General features: G+C 40.0%; 1 protein-coding gene across 3 annotated transcripts in view; it reads left to right on the top strand.

The window, feature by feature from the left end:
* unc13d (unc-13 homolog D (C. elegans)) overlaps window positions 1–17,607 on the top strand; it is a 407,222-nt gene that overhangs the window by 222,087 nt on the left and 167,528 nt on the right. For all 3 annotated transcript variants that reach the window (XM_051936229.1, XM_051936228.1, XM_051936230.1), the window contains 2 exons: window positions 3,258–3,384; window positions 14,381–14,496. In XM_051936229.1, coding sequence (XP_051792189.1) covers window positions 3,258–3,384; window positions 14,381–14,496 — 243 coding nt within the window. The remainder of the gene's footprint in view (window positions 1–3,257; window positions 3,385–14,380; window positions 14,497–17,607) is intronic.

Genomic DNA, 17,607 nt, shown 5'->3' with positions numbered 1-17,607 from the left:
GGGAATGATGTTAAACAGTATCCCTGCATACGCATAGTAAGCCCTAATACAATAAACCAAGGGTATGATGTTAAACAGTCCACTAAAAAAAAAGAAAATTTACACATACATACATACACGCATAAGGAAATAGGATGTATAGTTACGATACCAGTATTACTGCAAGCCGATCGATCAGCAGGTAATATCTTCATTGCCATGCTAGAACCGTATGCCACTCATGATTGTATTTCAAAAAAGTGTTCGGATCAGTTTTCTTAGCTCTTTTTCTCCTTCATCTGTAGAAATAAAAATGTAGAGCTTGCCTTGAATGTCCATTTTCAGTTTGGCAGGATACTGATCTTGGCTTTCCGTAAGAGCTGTTTCATGTTGTAAAATGCAGCACGTTTAGCAGCTGTGGAGGGTGAGAAATCAGGGAAAATATGAATGTGGTTATTTTCAAATATAATCTCTTGTTTCTGTCTGAGAAGTAACATATGTAATTAAAATAGTAATTTTTCAAAATGCATGATGAGAGTCCTAGGTTTTGAGGTACAGTGATCCCTCGCTATATCGCGCTTCGCCTTTCGCGGCTTCACTCCATCGCGGATTTTATATGTAAGCATATTTAAATATATATCGCGGATTTTTCGCTGCTTCGCGGGTTTCTGCGGACAACGGGTCTTTTAATTTCTGGCACATGCTTCCTCAGTTGGTTTGCCCAGTTGATTTCATACAAGGGACGCTATTGGCAGATGGCTGAGAAACTACCCAACTTACTTTCTCTCTCTCTCTCTCTCTCTTGCGCTGACGTAGGGGGGTGTGAGCAGGGGGGCTGTGTGCAGCTGCTTCCTGAAGGACATGCTGCACAGCGCTTCGCATACTTAAAAGCTCAAAGGGCACGTATTGATTTTTGACTTTGTTTTTCTGTGGCTCTCTCTCTGTCTCTTCCTGCTCCTGACAGAGGGGGTGTGAGCTGCCGCCTTCAACAGCTTTGTACCGGCGGTGCTTCGCATACTTAAAAGCCAAAAAGCCCTATTGATTTTTTTTTTGACTGCTTGCTTTGCACTCCTTTGAAAAGGAAGATATGTTTGCATTCTTTTAATTGTGAGACAGAACTGTCATCTCTGTCTTGTCATGGAGCACAGTTTAAACTTTTGCAAAAGAGACAAATGTTTGTTTGCAGTGTTTGAATAACGTTCCTGTCTCTCTACAACCTCCTGTGTTTCTGCGCAAATCTGTGACCCAAGCATGACATTCTAAAAATAACCATATAAACATATGGTTTCTACTTCCGGATTTTCCTATTTCACGGGTGGCTCTGGAACGCAACCCCCGCGATGGAGGAGGGATTACTGTATTCAATTCAAGTATGTGGTTAGCTGCTGCTATCTTGGTATCTGATTTGAAGTCCTCTATGATTATTGTAGAGAATAGTTCAGCTAGGAATTTCACTGGGTTTGGACTTTCCCGATTCCCGGAGACCTTTGATTCTTATATTATTCCTTCTGCATCCATCTTCCAGTGCAAAAAGTCTGCTTCAGAGTGCTTTGAATTCAGAATCTGCAGCCGTTACTTTTCAGTCAGTAGTAGATGCCAGTTGTTCAGCTATTTCAATACGAGTCGTGAATGTTTGCTTAACGTGAGCTTGGACTTGATGCCTGTCTAGGCTTGCATGAAGCTTTAACTGTTTTTTCTGTTTCTTTCTGAATCCTTTCAATGTCTCTCATGTTTATATATCCTTGCATATACTGTAATTGAACCTCTCAGGTTGAATAAATACAGGATACCTCGGGATGAAAAAAAAGAGAAAAAATAACACCGCTGCTAACGGAATTCAGCTGCAGACGTCCATCTCCCGTAACAGTACTATCAAAGGTACTGTTTTCCTAATGCAAGACAGAAAATGATACCGTGCAATCTACTCAGTAGCACCACTATTTTTAACACATTTTGTAGTCGATAACAAATAAGTATTTTGCTGTCTGTAGAAAACACAGAATAGAAACCTAATCAGCTTAAGGTTTAATATACAAAAAAAAGGATCATGAAATGAAACTTCACTAAAGCAAAATTTTAATCTGTCAGATTGAAGATTTGGTTCTACACTGTAAGAACAACATGGACTTCAATCTGCTGTAATTAAACAGACCTTAATTTCTTTAAACAGGCTGCAGACCTCAAAGTTTGTCAAAGCCCACCAATCCCAACAAACTGACATGGTTAAATGAATGAAGAAACATAAATGATACATTTCAATTGACTTCATTGTTTTCCTCAATGGTGTGCTTTCCTAAATTTAGGCTTGGAACATTTAAACACATTAAAAATTATTACCTATATTAGTAAAGTACTAAATCTTAATAAAATTTGCATGCATAAACATGCATATCAGTGATTAAACAAAACCATACCAATATAAGGTCCAGTTAAAACCTTCTATCTCTTAAACATTCTACAAAATCATAACAGAAGCTGATATCTACACGTATATAAACTCAAATGAAATAAGAAAGTCAAGTATTACACCAGTGAGCAATGAATCCAAGGTTCTTATTACTTTGATTTCATAAGAACATATAATATAAAAATCTGACAAATGAAAGACTATTCACTCCATCAATTTCATTTGTTTAGCTAATAGCTAAAGGTTGTCAAGGTTTCTGCTTCATCTACATATCTTTGTTGCAGATTACCTCATTTTATTGGGTAACAGTAGCAGCTTGTCAATGTAGCAGTGGCACCATGTGACAAAGCAGGATACTAAGAGGAGAAACAGAGTAGAAGGTACCAGTTTATAATAACTGTCGTACTTTGATTTTTGAGTAATTAAGTAGAAAACATAGGTCCATTATTGTAATACATCCATCCATCTTCCATCTTCTAAAGTCCTTTTATGTTATCTTTAAATATTTTTTTTAAAACAAGTAAATTTGGTATACTTTCTAAAAAGATTTTTCGAGTCTCATAGGCTCACCCCATTAGAAAACAGAAAGAGATGGGACCTTGCCTATAAAATCAAATGAAATGAAACCTAAAGTAAATCAAATCACTTACCCTCCTACTGTGTCAATTTTCCTCTTTGATCCCTACCATTATCTATCTATCTATCTATCTATCTATCTATCTATCTATCTATCTATCTATCTATCTATCTATCTATCTATCTATCTATCTATCTATCTATCACTGTGACAACCCCCTCAGTAATGCGCTTCCTTCTTTTACTTTATGTGACATAAATATGTACATTTTCAAAACAAGTTTTCTTTTCACAGGAAGTGGCTGGCTTACAGTAGACTTTACCAGTCCATGGAGTTAGACTCAAATGTTCTTCTTCATCAGCTCACCAGCATACAGTATCAGTGGGCACAGTTGGACTCAAAAGAACTCACATATGAACAGGTACATTATTTATGAGTATTTGGCTCCATACATAATAAAATGCTTAACAATGTGATATTCTGAAACCTAAAAAGTGACGTAGGCATATTATATAAAGTACATCCTACAGAAAGGACTTTGGGTACAAACAGTTTTATAAAACTAAGTGTGTTCAATGTTAATAGCATACATTTTTAAAACTGTATGATATGTGTGTCATCACTGGATAAAGAATGATCAAATGAAAAAAATGTAAAATTACATCCAAAAAATTAAAAAAGTCAAAGTCAGAAAGGGCTATGTGATAAGTTCTGAAATAAGACAAGTGCAGGACTGTCATGCTCTTATTGGCCAGCAGAACCTTTAAAATGTGCTTCTTGAACATCCCTACACCACAGGATGGGCTTCTGTTATATTCAAAGATGGTAATCACGTCAATGTCATTCTAAGTTTAATTAATTATACAAGATCTATTCAGATGGTATGTTTAAAAATGAGAAAGAACCAAATGCTGGGAAGGACACCACAATGAAAACAGATAAATATTCATGTATTATAAATATTTATTTCTATGACAAGTCAAGTCAAGTCAAGTTGGGGAGCATGTACTGGTACAGTGTGTTGCCGCACTCACCACACAATGAAACAGCTTGGGATCCTAGTTAGCAACCCCCTAGGCAGACACGCGGTTTAGTCCCACCTTCCGGAAATGACCCTCTATCTGCTGCAGCCAGGTGTTACGTGGGCGACCCCTTGGCCTGGTCCAGCCACTCGGGTCCCCAACAATGAGGATCCTACGTGCTGGATCACCCTCGGGGAATCGCACCACATGGCCGTAGTGCCGTTACTGACGCTCCCTCACAATGCAGATAATGTGCCTCATTCGGGACTCCATGAGCAACCTCTCATTTCACACAAAGTCAAACCAGCAGTACCCAAGGATTCTCCGGAGAGACACAGTACCAAAGGAGTCCAGTCTTTGTCTCAGGTCACTGGACAGCGTCCATGTTTTGCATCCATATAGCAAGACAGAAAGCACCAGGACTCTAAAGACTTGGACCTTTGCCCTTTTGCATAGATATCAGGAACGCCACACACCCCTTTCCAGCGACCTCATAACCCCCCATGCTTTCCCAATCTGTCTAATGACCAGAGACATGAATGTCACTGTCAAGGTAAGTAAACCTCGCGACAAGGTCAACACTCTCTCCACAGACAAACACACTGCTGATGGCTGTGCCTAAGAGGTCATTAAAGGCCTGGATCTCGGTTTTTATCCAGGTCACTCGAAGCCCAGACAATCAGACTCCTCTCTCAGTCTCTCGAGAGCCCTGATCTGAGAGCTCCATTGACTCAGCAAAGATCACAACATCATCAGCAAAGTCAAGATCAGTGAATCTTTCTTCACCAACAGATGCCCCACAGACCCTGGACCCCACAACCTTGCCCAGCACCCAGTCCATACAAGCATTGAACAAAGTAGGAGTAAGAATACAGCCCTGACAAAACCCAGAATCACCTGGGAAAAACACAGAGGTTCTGCCTCCACTCTGCACAGCACTCACAGTACCAGTGTACAGGCCGTTCATGATATTCAGCAACCTTGAGGGGATCCCGCGAACCCTCAGGATGTCCCACAGAGCAGCTTGATCAGCTGAGTCAAATGCTTTACAAAGATCGACAATAGCTGCAAAGAAACTCTGCCGATGTTCACGTTTGCGCTCCATGAGAACCCTCCGTGCCAAGATGTGGTCAATAGTAGACTTCTTTGGCGTAAAACCAGACTGCTCAGGTCACAGGTGCATGAGCAAGTGATCACAGATCCTATTGAGGACGACCCTAGCAAGGACCTTACCTGGCACTGAGAACAGTGTTATCTCCCTGTAATTGCTGCAATCCAGGCAATCACCCTTCCCTTTCCAGATAGGACAACAAGTCCCATTTTTCAGTCAGTTGGGATGACGCCAGTCTCCCAAATGGAAGCAAAGATTGCTTGCAATGCCAGGATACCATAGATCCCTGCAGCCTTGCCTCCCCTCAGCTGGTTCACCACATGTGCAATCTTAGTGATGTTGGTTGGTTCACAGCTAATTGGAGGATCAGCCTCAAGAACCATGGACCCAGAGATATCCTATCCAATGTCCTAGCCGGAGGATCAGCTTTGAACAGCTGCTCAAAGTAGCCAGCCCAGCGGGTCACAACTGCAGTGTTACCCGTAAAGATCGTTCCATCAGTCACCCTGAGTGCGACTCTCTGAGGAACTAATTCAGATGTGCGTAATGCTTCGATTCTTCTGTAGGCTGGATCGCTGCAGGACATGGATCGCTAGACCACAGATGGTGTGTCACTTGCTCACAGATTCCTCTAACAAGCGCTTCTTTATCTGCCCTCAGAGCCCTCGCAGCCATCCTTCTCAGTTTCCTGTACAGACCAAAGTTGCCATTGAGCCGTGCGCTGCGACTCCTCTCAATGATATCCAGAGTGCCCTGCGAGATGAAACACCTCATTCTGGGAACACCGGTAACACCAACACAACCCTCAGCAACCTTCAGAGTCTTGTCATGGAAGGTCTCCCACATCACATTAGCATTGGCAGTTGCACCCAAAGCTGCAAGTTCCTTACACAAACTGCGTGCAAACTCATTAGAAACAGCCTGGTGTTGGAGTCTGGCCAAGTCCAGGCTCATTTTCCTATTAGGTGATAACCTACTGGACCTAAGCTGCAGTTTTGCAAGAGCCTCCAGCGTCTGCCCACAAGGATGTGATCAATCTCCTTCTCCATATCACCAGTATTGGAGTACCAAGTCCAAAGACGCGGCTCAGGGTGCTGGAACCAGGATCCAATGATTGATAGCCCCTGACCTTTCGTAAAGTAATGGAAATGGAGCCACTTTCACCACAGTCACCAGACCTATGGGGACCAAAACAATCCTCATAGCCAGCCCTGTCAGTGCCAGTGGTTGCATTGAAGTCACCCTTGACCAGAGGAGTGTCACCTCGTGGGCCCCCATCAACCACTGAGCAAAGTTGCAAATAAAATGTCTCCCTCACCGAGACATCACTTACCATGGTCAGAGCATACACCGAGACAACAGACAAGGCACCCAGGGATTGCCATAATCTGAGTCTCATAATACACTTGTTGAAAGGAGTGACATCTGACATCATCAGAAGAAGCCAATATGCTACAGCAACAGCTACTCCCCATGTATGACAGCCATCAGAGCGACCAGACCAATAACAGGTGTATCCACCTACAGAGATCTGGCAAGTCCCAGGTCTGCGCACCTCAGAGAGTGCCGCTCCTCCAACAGCAGAGGAAGATGATCATCATGCCAGAGTAAGAAGATATTCCATGCACCTACCCTTCTCAAATTGGGACCGGAGTGTTGCTGTGCAGCGGGCAACGCATCACCACCACACCAGTTCTGAGCCCCAACAGACCTGACCCCATTGACTCTCCTGACTTTTGACATTCCGGGGATGGGTCTCCTGAGGTCTTTCCCCCATCTCTGCAGCAGAGCTACTTTCGCGGAGTCCTTTCTGTCGTCTCACAGCTGTGTGAAGTTTTTTTTACGGTAGCTGGAGTGCCAATCCTGCCACCAACCCCCATGATTTCCTTGCAAGTTGAAGGACCATGTGCATGGCCGGATGCAGTTTAACCTCATACGCAGGATGGCATTTCCATGACACCAGGTAATATTCCACAACATATACTGAAATATTCAAAGGAAGGAAAAAATACACTGACCACAGAAGGGCAGAGTTATTTCCATGTCTCATGCTTTCTCTTTAAATTCTGCTTAATTCAATTCAGTTTAATTTTTGCATAGTGCGCTTAACTAAGGACAATCTCAGAGCAAACTACATATTTTTAAATCTAGTATAACAAAAGTAGTTTACTACAAAATACAACATTCATACAGACAGAGACATGTCACACTAAGTAAATAGTAAAGCAGAAAGGAACATTCCATGATTAACACAAAGAAATTTTGGCAATATAAAGTTAGCATAATTGAAAAATGTCCAGTGTATAGCAGAGTTGATATTGTTCATTTTTGCTAGGCTTTCAGTAACATAAGGCTGAAAGAACAAACTTTACATAATTGCTGAAAGCCAGCTGACCACTCCCCCACCTGCAATTCACAAGAACTCCTGTTTAAGTATTTTATGATCTTTCCACAGGTCTAGCATGAATCAACATCTGTTTAGCACAGGTTTGGAGTACTGTATGATAGCTGAAGGTTTTTATCTGAGATGAGTATACATCTTGGAAGATTTTAATGGCCCATGGGTTGCCTGAAAGAGAATTTGACTTACCATAGTTAATCTGGTGTGCATGCTCTCACACTTATGATTAGAAATTGAACTTTAGCTGGAGTTAAATTCTAATTAAATCCAATAGAAACTACAGCTTACTTTAAAACTATGTGAATGCCTCTTTTCATTCCATTTGGGGATTGAATGCTAACTCTCTCCTCAGAATTAAAAGCACCCTGCATCTTTGGGGCTTGGAAGCTCACCCTTTCTTGGATTTTGAAAGCATTTTCTCCTTGGATCCCATTGAACTGGAAACTTTGGAATCCCTCTGACCACCTTGGGGAAAACACTGGGTTTAACAGCAGGTCCTCCAAACCAAGCTTTGCACCGGTAATGTAACCCAATTTGGGGTCAAAATAATTATTTCAAGGAAAGAATCCAAGGTGGACAAATTAAAAGATCAGAGTTAAAAAAGAGACACTGGGACCAGTAAAATGAAAAGATCTTGTACGAGGGGTGCTTGAAGAATAGTGGGGGCATAGGGGAAAGTCAAAAATAAAATAAACAAAAAAGAACTTATTCTTAAAAGATTTTACACAAAGTTGTGGTGCAGCAATCTATTATCCAGTGAAAGCACTGTGAAGAAGCTGTCTGTTGTTATGGTTCTGCCTTTGTCCAGTCACAGTCACGGGACATCGTATCTTTGATTGCCGGTACAACAAATAGTTCTGAGCAGGCATCAACCACAGTACTGACTGTGGTCATTGCTGCTCTTTTGAAAAGAATGGAGATAAACGGCATCAACTCAGAGAGGGAGAGGCAAGTACATTGTACCACGTGAACGTCACTGAGAGAATAAAACTGAATAATAAAAAAAAGCGCTAACTTTTACCAGTAGCCGAAATTTACACCAGATGTTAAAGACTCAAATCAAATGTATGTTTTTATTATATTATAATAATAATAGCAGCTCACTACTCAAAACTCCGGGACTTGAACCGGCAACCTTTTGGTTATAAGGCAGCAGTTCTTACCTCTGCCTCATCAAAGAATATGTGTTAAACTTCTGTTGATTGACATTTGACCTTGGGTTTCTAACTCATTGACAGCAACATGTAAATGGAATGATTTTTTTTTTTACTTTGGTTATATTCTTGAATAAAAATGCATGTTAATTTGATATTTCGCCTAAAGTCTTCACACATTATACACTTCACGTCATTATTAGTATAACATGGAAAAACTCTCTGCTTTAGGTATGTGTTCAGCATTTCTTGCCTCATTGCTCCACAGTTCCCTTTTAAACAAAACTGGCGTCTGCCTAAATTGAAAGTGCTATGAGAGTGGATCTGCGGTGACCTCAAGGATTTCAACGGGTTTCATCCCGTTCTCCCATAGTGCTGGGTGATGATGTTGTGTCATGCGATGGTTTGAGAATTGCCATGTTACTCCAAGGAGCTGTGTCTCCACTCCCACCCAGCTCTATACACGGTATGGAGGCTGCTTGGGACGTACTTTCTCCGTACATAACTAGGCCCATGTCCTGTTTAGGAGTGGTTCGTCATAAGCCGCTTTTACTACCAGACCAATCTCACCCAAGTATCACTAGAAAAGGTGGATTTGGGAGGACTGCTACCGGTAGTTTTTTTAGCGATCCTTCATATGCAATGATACAGGTGGCGAACCTGTATGAACAAGTATCGCCATGAATACAGGTCAGATTGGTCTTAACTTTTAGCCATTGTCACGCCAACACTTGATATGTTACTGCTGGAATCCAGCAAGGCTGTTACTTTATTTAATTTATTATTGCCACTCCTGTATAAGGATTTGTTAAGGGATTAGACAGAGCAGACCCCCACCCCCCACCCCCTCCACCTGTGCAGCCTCCCTCATCGCCAAGCAAACGATGTAGCTGTCGAACCAATGGCTTCAGTGCTCGCTCCAAGTGGTGATGACAGGGCTTTGGATTAGGGACACACACTGGTTGGTTTTCATACCATGACTGCTCGGTTCTCCCAGAGTGTGAAGCCGTCTGATGATTCTCAATGGCCTCTATGAGGTCCATCATATTTTTAAATGATTGCCCCCAGGCCTGCTGGGTGAGATATTCAGGTAGGGCATTAAGGAAGAAGAAGCTGTTCCACCACTTCTCGGGCATTGTTTCTGTCTGGCCTTAGCTAGCACCCAATTTTGCCCCATAAGCTGAGGGCCTGAGGGCGGGTTGGCCATTCTGGGTCGAACTTCCACCTTAATGATTTCCTTGCCTGCTGGCACAGGGCTACCCCAACTTATGCAAAGGCCTCTGCCTTTGTGGGGTTCAGATGGGCAGTCTCTTCCTCCAAGAGACCATAGCAAGCCTCTTGTTCCAGCATGGCTCTATTCTGTTAGCCCCCTTCACACTCTCCCTGTGGACTATATTACATATTGACCCCTGGGATGGAGCTTGCTCCTGGTCCTCCCAACCCGCAACCCACACCCCATATTCAGCCACTTGGGTACGGTACTCTCCCACTTGAAACCAGAAGGACTGGAGTTCATTCTTCAAGTCCTGCTTCTGCTTCTTCTTGGAGGCAGCCATCCTGCCGACTATGCCACTTTGAAATGATTGAACAGACACAGAAAGAGGTTTGGGGGCAGCCACCTGTATACTTGAGTCAGGCTGCCAAAATGAAAGTTTGGTTCCAAATGACATGCCTTAAAAGACTTCAGTCCAACAATAGAACGACAACAATAGGCAAACATGGCGGTTTTAAAGCTGGGCAGAGGAAGTGATGTAAACCGGGCAGGGACCGAAAGTAAAGTTATCAGGCCCAGAACTGGAAGTGATGTTATTGGGCCCGGAACCGGAAGTGATGTCCTTGAGTCCAGGCGAAATTTCCCATGGTTGGTCTGCTGATGAAAAAGAGGAAGAATTACTGCACTCTGCCACCCCCTGGTCTGGCATGGAATTATCCCTTTGTGATCCCTTTAGCTGCATCCCATGAGCATGTATATGACAACAGATGCATACACATGCAAAGAAAGCCAACTGTTTAGTTTTATATTTGCCTACATTGCCAGGCTTGCCTTTTCTGTGAAAACATTGTAAGTGAACTCCATTCACTCGTGGCTTGCTTCATCCAGAATGTGCCATGTCACGTGTTTTCCCTTCTCCACTTAATGATTCTGGCTGTGAACTTCGTATACTGACTGCTTTGCTGGTTTCAGACACCTGGCATAGTTTGTGCAGATCTGCATCATACATTATAAGTAAGAGCAGACATATCCGTTGATGAGCAGTTTCCAAATTATTGATGCACTTTCACACAGTGAAACTCAAAAGAACCTGAAAAGTCTGAAATCAAATTTTGGATAGCTTTTGATGTCAGTAACAAGTATATATACTAGAAACTATTACCTTTTTGGAGAAAATTGATAAGTTTCAATTGCCGGAGAAACGTGATGTGACCTTGAGCCTTTCACAAGCAATGTGAGAAATGGTGCTGCTGACAGTATTTTCACATCAACAGTGCTTGAAGGAGGCATTGCCCCTTCTGGGCTTAGGTGTACCACTAATGTATATGTACTAGTGCTTACTGACACTTGTCATAATGGACATTTTACATTCAACATGCACTTCCAATGGTCATACAGACACATTCCGAAATAGTTTTATGTATGGACATGATGTTTGGATATCAAAGGGGGACCATGGACACCCCCAACATCAAACTATTAGAAACAGTTTATATTTAAATCTCTGCATCACTAACTTTGAATGACAAATAATTTACTGTGCCTGATCCATACCAAACTCCAAACAAAATGAGACAAGAGCTGCCAGCCGGTGGTAAAAGAACACAAAAGATGTCCAAGGGGACAGACACTGATAAGGTGCAGTAGCAGTGAAAAACACACAAGCAGCAAAACAAAAGTGGATACAGTGCACCCATTTTTTGTATTCAAGCCTCTCAGACTGCAAAAATGACAAAATCTGTGAAATATGTAACTTAATGCTGTCATTTTATTGTTTGATTTAATATAATATTTTCTTCCAGCTGATTGAAAAGTGTTGTTTTGCTTTTTACAATTAAATACTGAAGGGGTTTTATACCGAGTCCAAGAGCTACTTTGAAAAGCTGCTCATGTTACAGAATTCCGGCAGGTTGTTCCCACTCCCAGAAGAAGCATGGAGTGCAAAATTACAGAATGTACACACAATAGAACAAAAAGAAAACTATGTTGTGTCATCATGAAAATTACTTTTTACTTTATGTATTATGTTATATGCCCAGCCAATTGAAATGCATTGTTTTGGTTTTCACTAATACATGCTAAAGTACTTTTTGAATGAAAATGTATGCTAACATTTAAAGTGAAACTATATCTAAACAAAATATGCTGTTTGCCAGCTGAGAACTGAAGCAGTTTTTTACTCAGCAGCAGCACAACCTGGAAAAAGATTTTTTTTTATTGAAAATGTATTCTAATATTTAAAGTGAAATAAAATGCCAAAAATACATGCTCTGAAATAACACATTAACTATTTTTATTCTCACTAAAGCAGTATTAGGCTATCTATGTTCTTTGGGGGTAGACCAGTAGGGATGCATTATTAGGATGACAAGCTGATGGAGTTATCAGTGAGAAGAAAATGATTCAGATGCCACTTGGCAAAGCCTTGGATGTTTTCATGTTAAAAAACATGATGCTTCAAGTGTTAACTGAAGTTTTTCAAATTATGAAAGGAATTAGTTTAGTGTTTCCACATTGTCTCTTTAAAATGTTTTTTAAGACCATAGGGAAAAAGACAGAAATTTTGGAGGTAGATTTCTCACAAACTTTAGAATGTTTTTCTTCACACAGAAAGTCATAGATACATAGAATACATTTTCACATAGTGTGGTAGGCAGTAGAACTTTAGGGACATTCAAAAATTGACTTTATACTAGTTTGGAAAAATATGGTAGATAATATTGCAGAGTTTTGTTAAAATGAATGGCCTGTTCATGTCAAAGTTTTTCATATGTTCTAATTATAAATGTAATTATAATTGATCATTTTCTACATCATAGCTTATCAGCAGAACTATAGTGTGTAAAAGGCAATTTGTTTTACTTAATAAATGCAGTATGTTTTAAACTCTTTTGAGTTATTTCCATGAGTATTTTTATATTAAACCTTAGTTTTGTGTTATTGCATTATGCCTTTATTTCTTTTATGATTTTTACATACCTCCTTTTTATTTGTAGTTTTTTTATTTATCACATGTGCTGCAGTTATGTGTATTTTTTCATCCCAGAAGCCATATTATTTACAGTTGATTGGACGGCCACCTGCCCGAAAGTTGTGATGGAAGTGATGTCTCTGTCCATTTCATATATAAAAAGGCTACATACTTTGTCTAAATTTCTGGATAATTAAAACAATTTTTTGCAATGTGTTGTTAATAGCTTGAAGAAATTTGAAGTTTAAGAAATTTGCCTGTTTATCTTATACCATTTTGCATTATGTTTTGTTTTCAGTATTTATGATTTTGTTTTGATTTTTGCGGTTTTTGAAACTTTGCACATTTAAATGACAGTGATTTTTTTTTATTAATTTCTTAGTCCTAAGCAGTTTTAAGTTTCAGTCCTGCATTTTCTCTTTCTTGCTAGAACCTGGGACAGACAGTAATATTACAGATAGAGTGTCTTCCACCATAGTGTAGTCATTTAATATTAGGTACTCTTATAGGGTATTTAAAACAGTTAATAAAATTGCCCCTTTTTCAAAAAACTGAAATAGAAAAATTTGATTTTTTAATGTAATTTTTAATTTTGTGTAATCTCATAAAGTACCATTTTTATCAATGTTTAAGTCTAAACAGAATACAATATTATTTTGCTTCTAAAGTCTGTTAACTGCTAACTTTGTACATGTATAGCAGTAACCGGAGAAAGTTGCTTCAACAAAAATATTGTTTCCACTAATCTTAGTTAGGTTTCTGTATCTGGCATGAGCTTCATTTTTAATTCAGTTATTAGATCATTGATTCAAACTGGTCTCTTATTGATTGAAAATTTGGATTTCTGTTTTTATTGAAATATAATTTCATCAAATGAGTAATAATTTTTTTAAAATTTACTGTTCACTTCCACTTTGATGTTGCTATATTTCAGCCAGGATTCCTCCCTTCGCATGGAGTTCAAATCTTTGCTTTTCTTATTCTTTGTTCATGTTTGATTCTTTTATTTCTGCTCATTTTATTTATGTTAATTTGCATTTTTATTTTGTTTGATTTTGTCTATGAATCAATATCTTTGTTGTATGCCTAGTATTTTTGGGTGTTCCCCCAAGAGGCACTGCCATCTGCCCATCATTTGCCTATAAAGGCAAGGGTTTTCCACAGTTCCTGGCGGTTCACTAAGAATACGCTTGGGAGTTTGGTGAGTTTCAGTGTCTTTGCTTGTGCTTTTTGTGATTCTTTGGATTTCTTCACTTTTTGCTCTCTTTTTTGACCATTATTTGAATATCTGTATTGGAACTTGTTTGCTTTGGATTGTATCAGTGTTTCATGCAACTTTGTGCGCCTGTGCATTTTTTGAACAACAAAACCTTTTTTATTTTATTTGTAACAGATGCTTTCTTTGCTCTATTACTAGTAATGGTTTACTTATAATAGTAAACTAAGATATTTTTTCATAATTGTTATGCATGAGAAAAGTAGCTGTGTTTAGGCTATCTTCTTTCACTTATCTAGGGTAATAAATTTTTTTTTCTTTTCTCACAGCGGCATGAGCTAGGAGAGTCCTTGCAATCTTTTCTTGTGTATGGACTATCAATGATCTCAAAATTTCGTGATATCTTCCCTCGTAAATGTGCTTCTCGTCTTCAATCACTACTACGGTAAGACAGAACAATATATGCATTTATAGTGAGTTTTACACATGCTCATTAAATCAATTGCAATTATTATTTTAATTAGACATAAATTCTTATTTGCTTTACAATAAATGCCTACCTTGCAAGCAAACATTTTTCCAGATATTCAAGGTTAAACAATTATGGCTATGGCATAGCAGACTATTTACTGAATGTATAATATATATATATATATATATATATATATATATATATATATATATATATATATATATATATATATATATATATATACTGTATATATATATTGTAAGAGACAGCCAGCAGTCCAACCCAGCCAGGACACCCATGAAATGGAAGAATGGGGGAAGGCAGCTTCTTTAGGGCACTGCCTCCCCCAAACCACTAGATGGCAGCTCCCCTGGATTACAGCGGTGCCCTGGATTCCCACAGGGCAGAATGGGACTTGAATTCTTTATCTTGGGTCTGTTGGGTGCTGTGGATGCTGCCAAGGGGTCCTGTTAATATAGAGGAACAATATGGCACGAGGTTTTCGCTTAACCCAGATGTGCCAGCAGACCATGTGGGCGGAAGAGCAGAAGCACTTCCGGGTTGGCCAATATAAGATGACTGAACCAACCTCTCAGGAACAAGCCAGAGTTGGGCGGAAGATGGACACATCTTCCTGGGAGGAGTGGAGGAGGAAGAAAGACAAAGAGAAAGAATAACTGTGTGCTGTTTTACTTATTTACTTGTGGCTGTGGTGGCGGGAAACACATTGTGAAGAGTTTCCAAACATAAATAAGCTCTTGGTGCTTTTAACTTGTGCCTGGTGTCTGTTGTGTTCGGTTTGTGGAGCAACAGTGCCCTCTAGTGTCCACTATAATATATATATATATATATATATATATATATATATATATATATATATATATATATATATATATATAATGTGTGTGTGTATGTATGTATGTACAGTGGTGTGAAAAACTATTTGCCCCCTTCCTGATTTCTTATTCTTTTGCATGTTTGTCACACAAAATGTTTCTGATCATCAAACACATTTAACCATTAGTCAAATATAACACAAGTAAACACAAAATGCAGTTTGTAAATGGTGGTTTTTATTATTTAGGGAGAAAAAGAAATCCAAACCTACATGGCCCTGTGTGAAAAAGTAATTGCCCCCCTGAACCTAATAACTGGTTGGGCCACCCTTAGCAGCAATAACTGCAATCAAGCGTTTGCGATAACTTGCAATGAGTCTTTTACAGCGCTCTGGAGGAATTTTGGCCCACTCATCTTTGCAAAATTGTTGTAATTCAGCTTTATTTGAGGGTTTTCTAGCATGAACCGCCTTTTTAAGGTCATGCCATAGCATCTCAATTGGATTCAGGTCAGGACTTTGACTAGGCCACTCCAAAGTCTTCATTTTGTTTTTCTTCAGCCATTCAGAGGTGGATTTGCTGGTGTGTTTTGGGTCATTGTCCTGTTGCAGCACCCAAGATCGCTTCAGCTTGAGTTGACGAACAGATGGCCGGACATTCTCCTTCAGGATTTTTTGGTAGACAGTAGAATTCATGGTTCCATCTATCACAGCAAGCCTTCCAGGTCCTGAAGCAGCAAAACAACCCCAGACCATCACACTACCACCACCATATTTTACTGTTGGTATGATGTTCTTTTTCTGAAATGCTGTGTTCCTTTTACGCCAGATGTAACGGGACATTTGCCTTCCAAAAAGTTCAACTTTTGACTCATCAGTCCACAAGGTATTTTCCCAAAAGTCTTGGCAATCATTGAGATGTTTCTTAGCAAAATTGAGACGAGCCCTAATGTTCTTTTTGCTTAACAGTGGTTTGCGTCTTGGAAATCTGCCATGCAGGCCATTTTTGCCCAGTCTCTTTCTTATGGTGGAGTCGTGAACACTGACCTTAATTGAGGCAAGTGAGGCCTGCAGTTCTTTAGATGTTGTCCTGGGGTCTTTTGTGACCTCTCGAATGAGTCGTCTCTGCGCTCTTGGGGTAATTTTGGTCGGCCGGCCACTCCTGGGAAGGTTCACCACTGTTCCATGTTTTTGCCATTTGTGGATAATGGCTCTCACTGTGGTTCGCTGGAGTCCCAAAGCTTTAGAAATGGCTTTATAACCTTTACCAGACTGATAGATCTCAATTACTTCTGTTCTCATTTGTTCCTGAATTTCTTTGGATCTTGGCATGATGTCTAGCTTTTGAGGTGCTTTTGGTCTACTTCTCTGTGTCAGGCAGCTCCTATTTAAGTGATTTCTTGATTGAAACAGGTGTGGCAGTAATCAGGCCTGGGGGTGGCTACGGAAATTGAACTCAGGTGTGATACACCACAGTTAGGTTATTTTTTAACAAGGGGGCAATTACTTTTTCACACAGGGCCATGTAGGTTTGGATTTTTTTTCTCTCTAAATAATAAACACCATCATTTAAAAACTGCATTTTGTGTTTACTTGTGTTATATTTGACTAATGGTTAAATGTGTTTGATGATCAGAAACATTTTGTGTGACAAACATGCAAAAGAATAAGAAATCAGGAAGGGGGCAAATAGTTTTTCACACCACTGTATATATATATATATATATATATATATATATATATATATATATATATATATATATATATATATATATATATATATATTGTAACAGATCAAGGATTTGTCCACCTCTTGAACCCTCAGGTACCACTCTGATGACCAAGTGAACGTATAAATATTCTTTATTTTCCTATTAAATCGTGCACAAAGCACTCTCCACACCACACTCATAAACAATAACTCCTCTCTCTCTATACACCAATACCTCCTCGCCCAGACACTTTGCCCTCCTATCTCCCAGCTCAGCTCAGTGTCTGGGCTTTCCCATAGTCCTTTTATATCCCCTGACCCAGAAGTGGTTCCTGGCCAAACCCACAAGTCCATTTCCTTCCGGGTCAGGGTAAACAGTCCTTTTCTTCATCCCGGGAGCACGTCGTTCCTTCCGGTCACGTGATGCTGACGCACTCCCGGGTTATAGGGCACACAAGAGCCCACTATCCCCCCTACAGCGACTCCCGGTGGCCCCCAAGGTATCCAGCAGGGCTGTGTATATAAACTACAAAGTCCA

The sequence above is a fragment of the Erpetoichthys calabaricus genome, chromosome 14 (assembly GCF_900747795.2).
Source record: "Erpetoichthys calabaricus chromosome 14, fErpCal1.3, whole genome shotgun sequence".
NCBI classification, from domain to species: Eukaryota; Metazoa; Chordata; class Cladistia; order Polypteriformes; family Polypteridae; genus Erpetoichthys; species Erpetoichthys calabaricus.
Note: the sequence above shows the minus strand (reverse complement) of the source record. Positions and strands in the feature narration are given on the sequence as shown.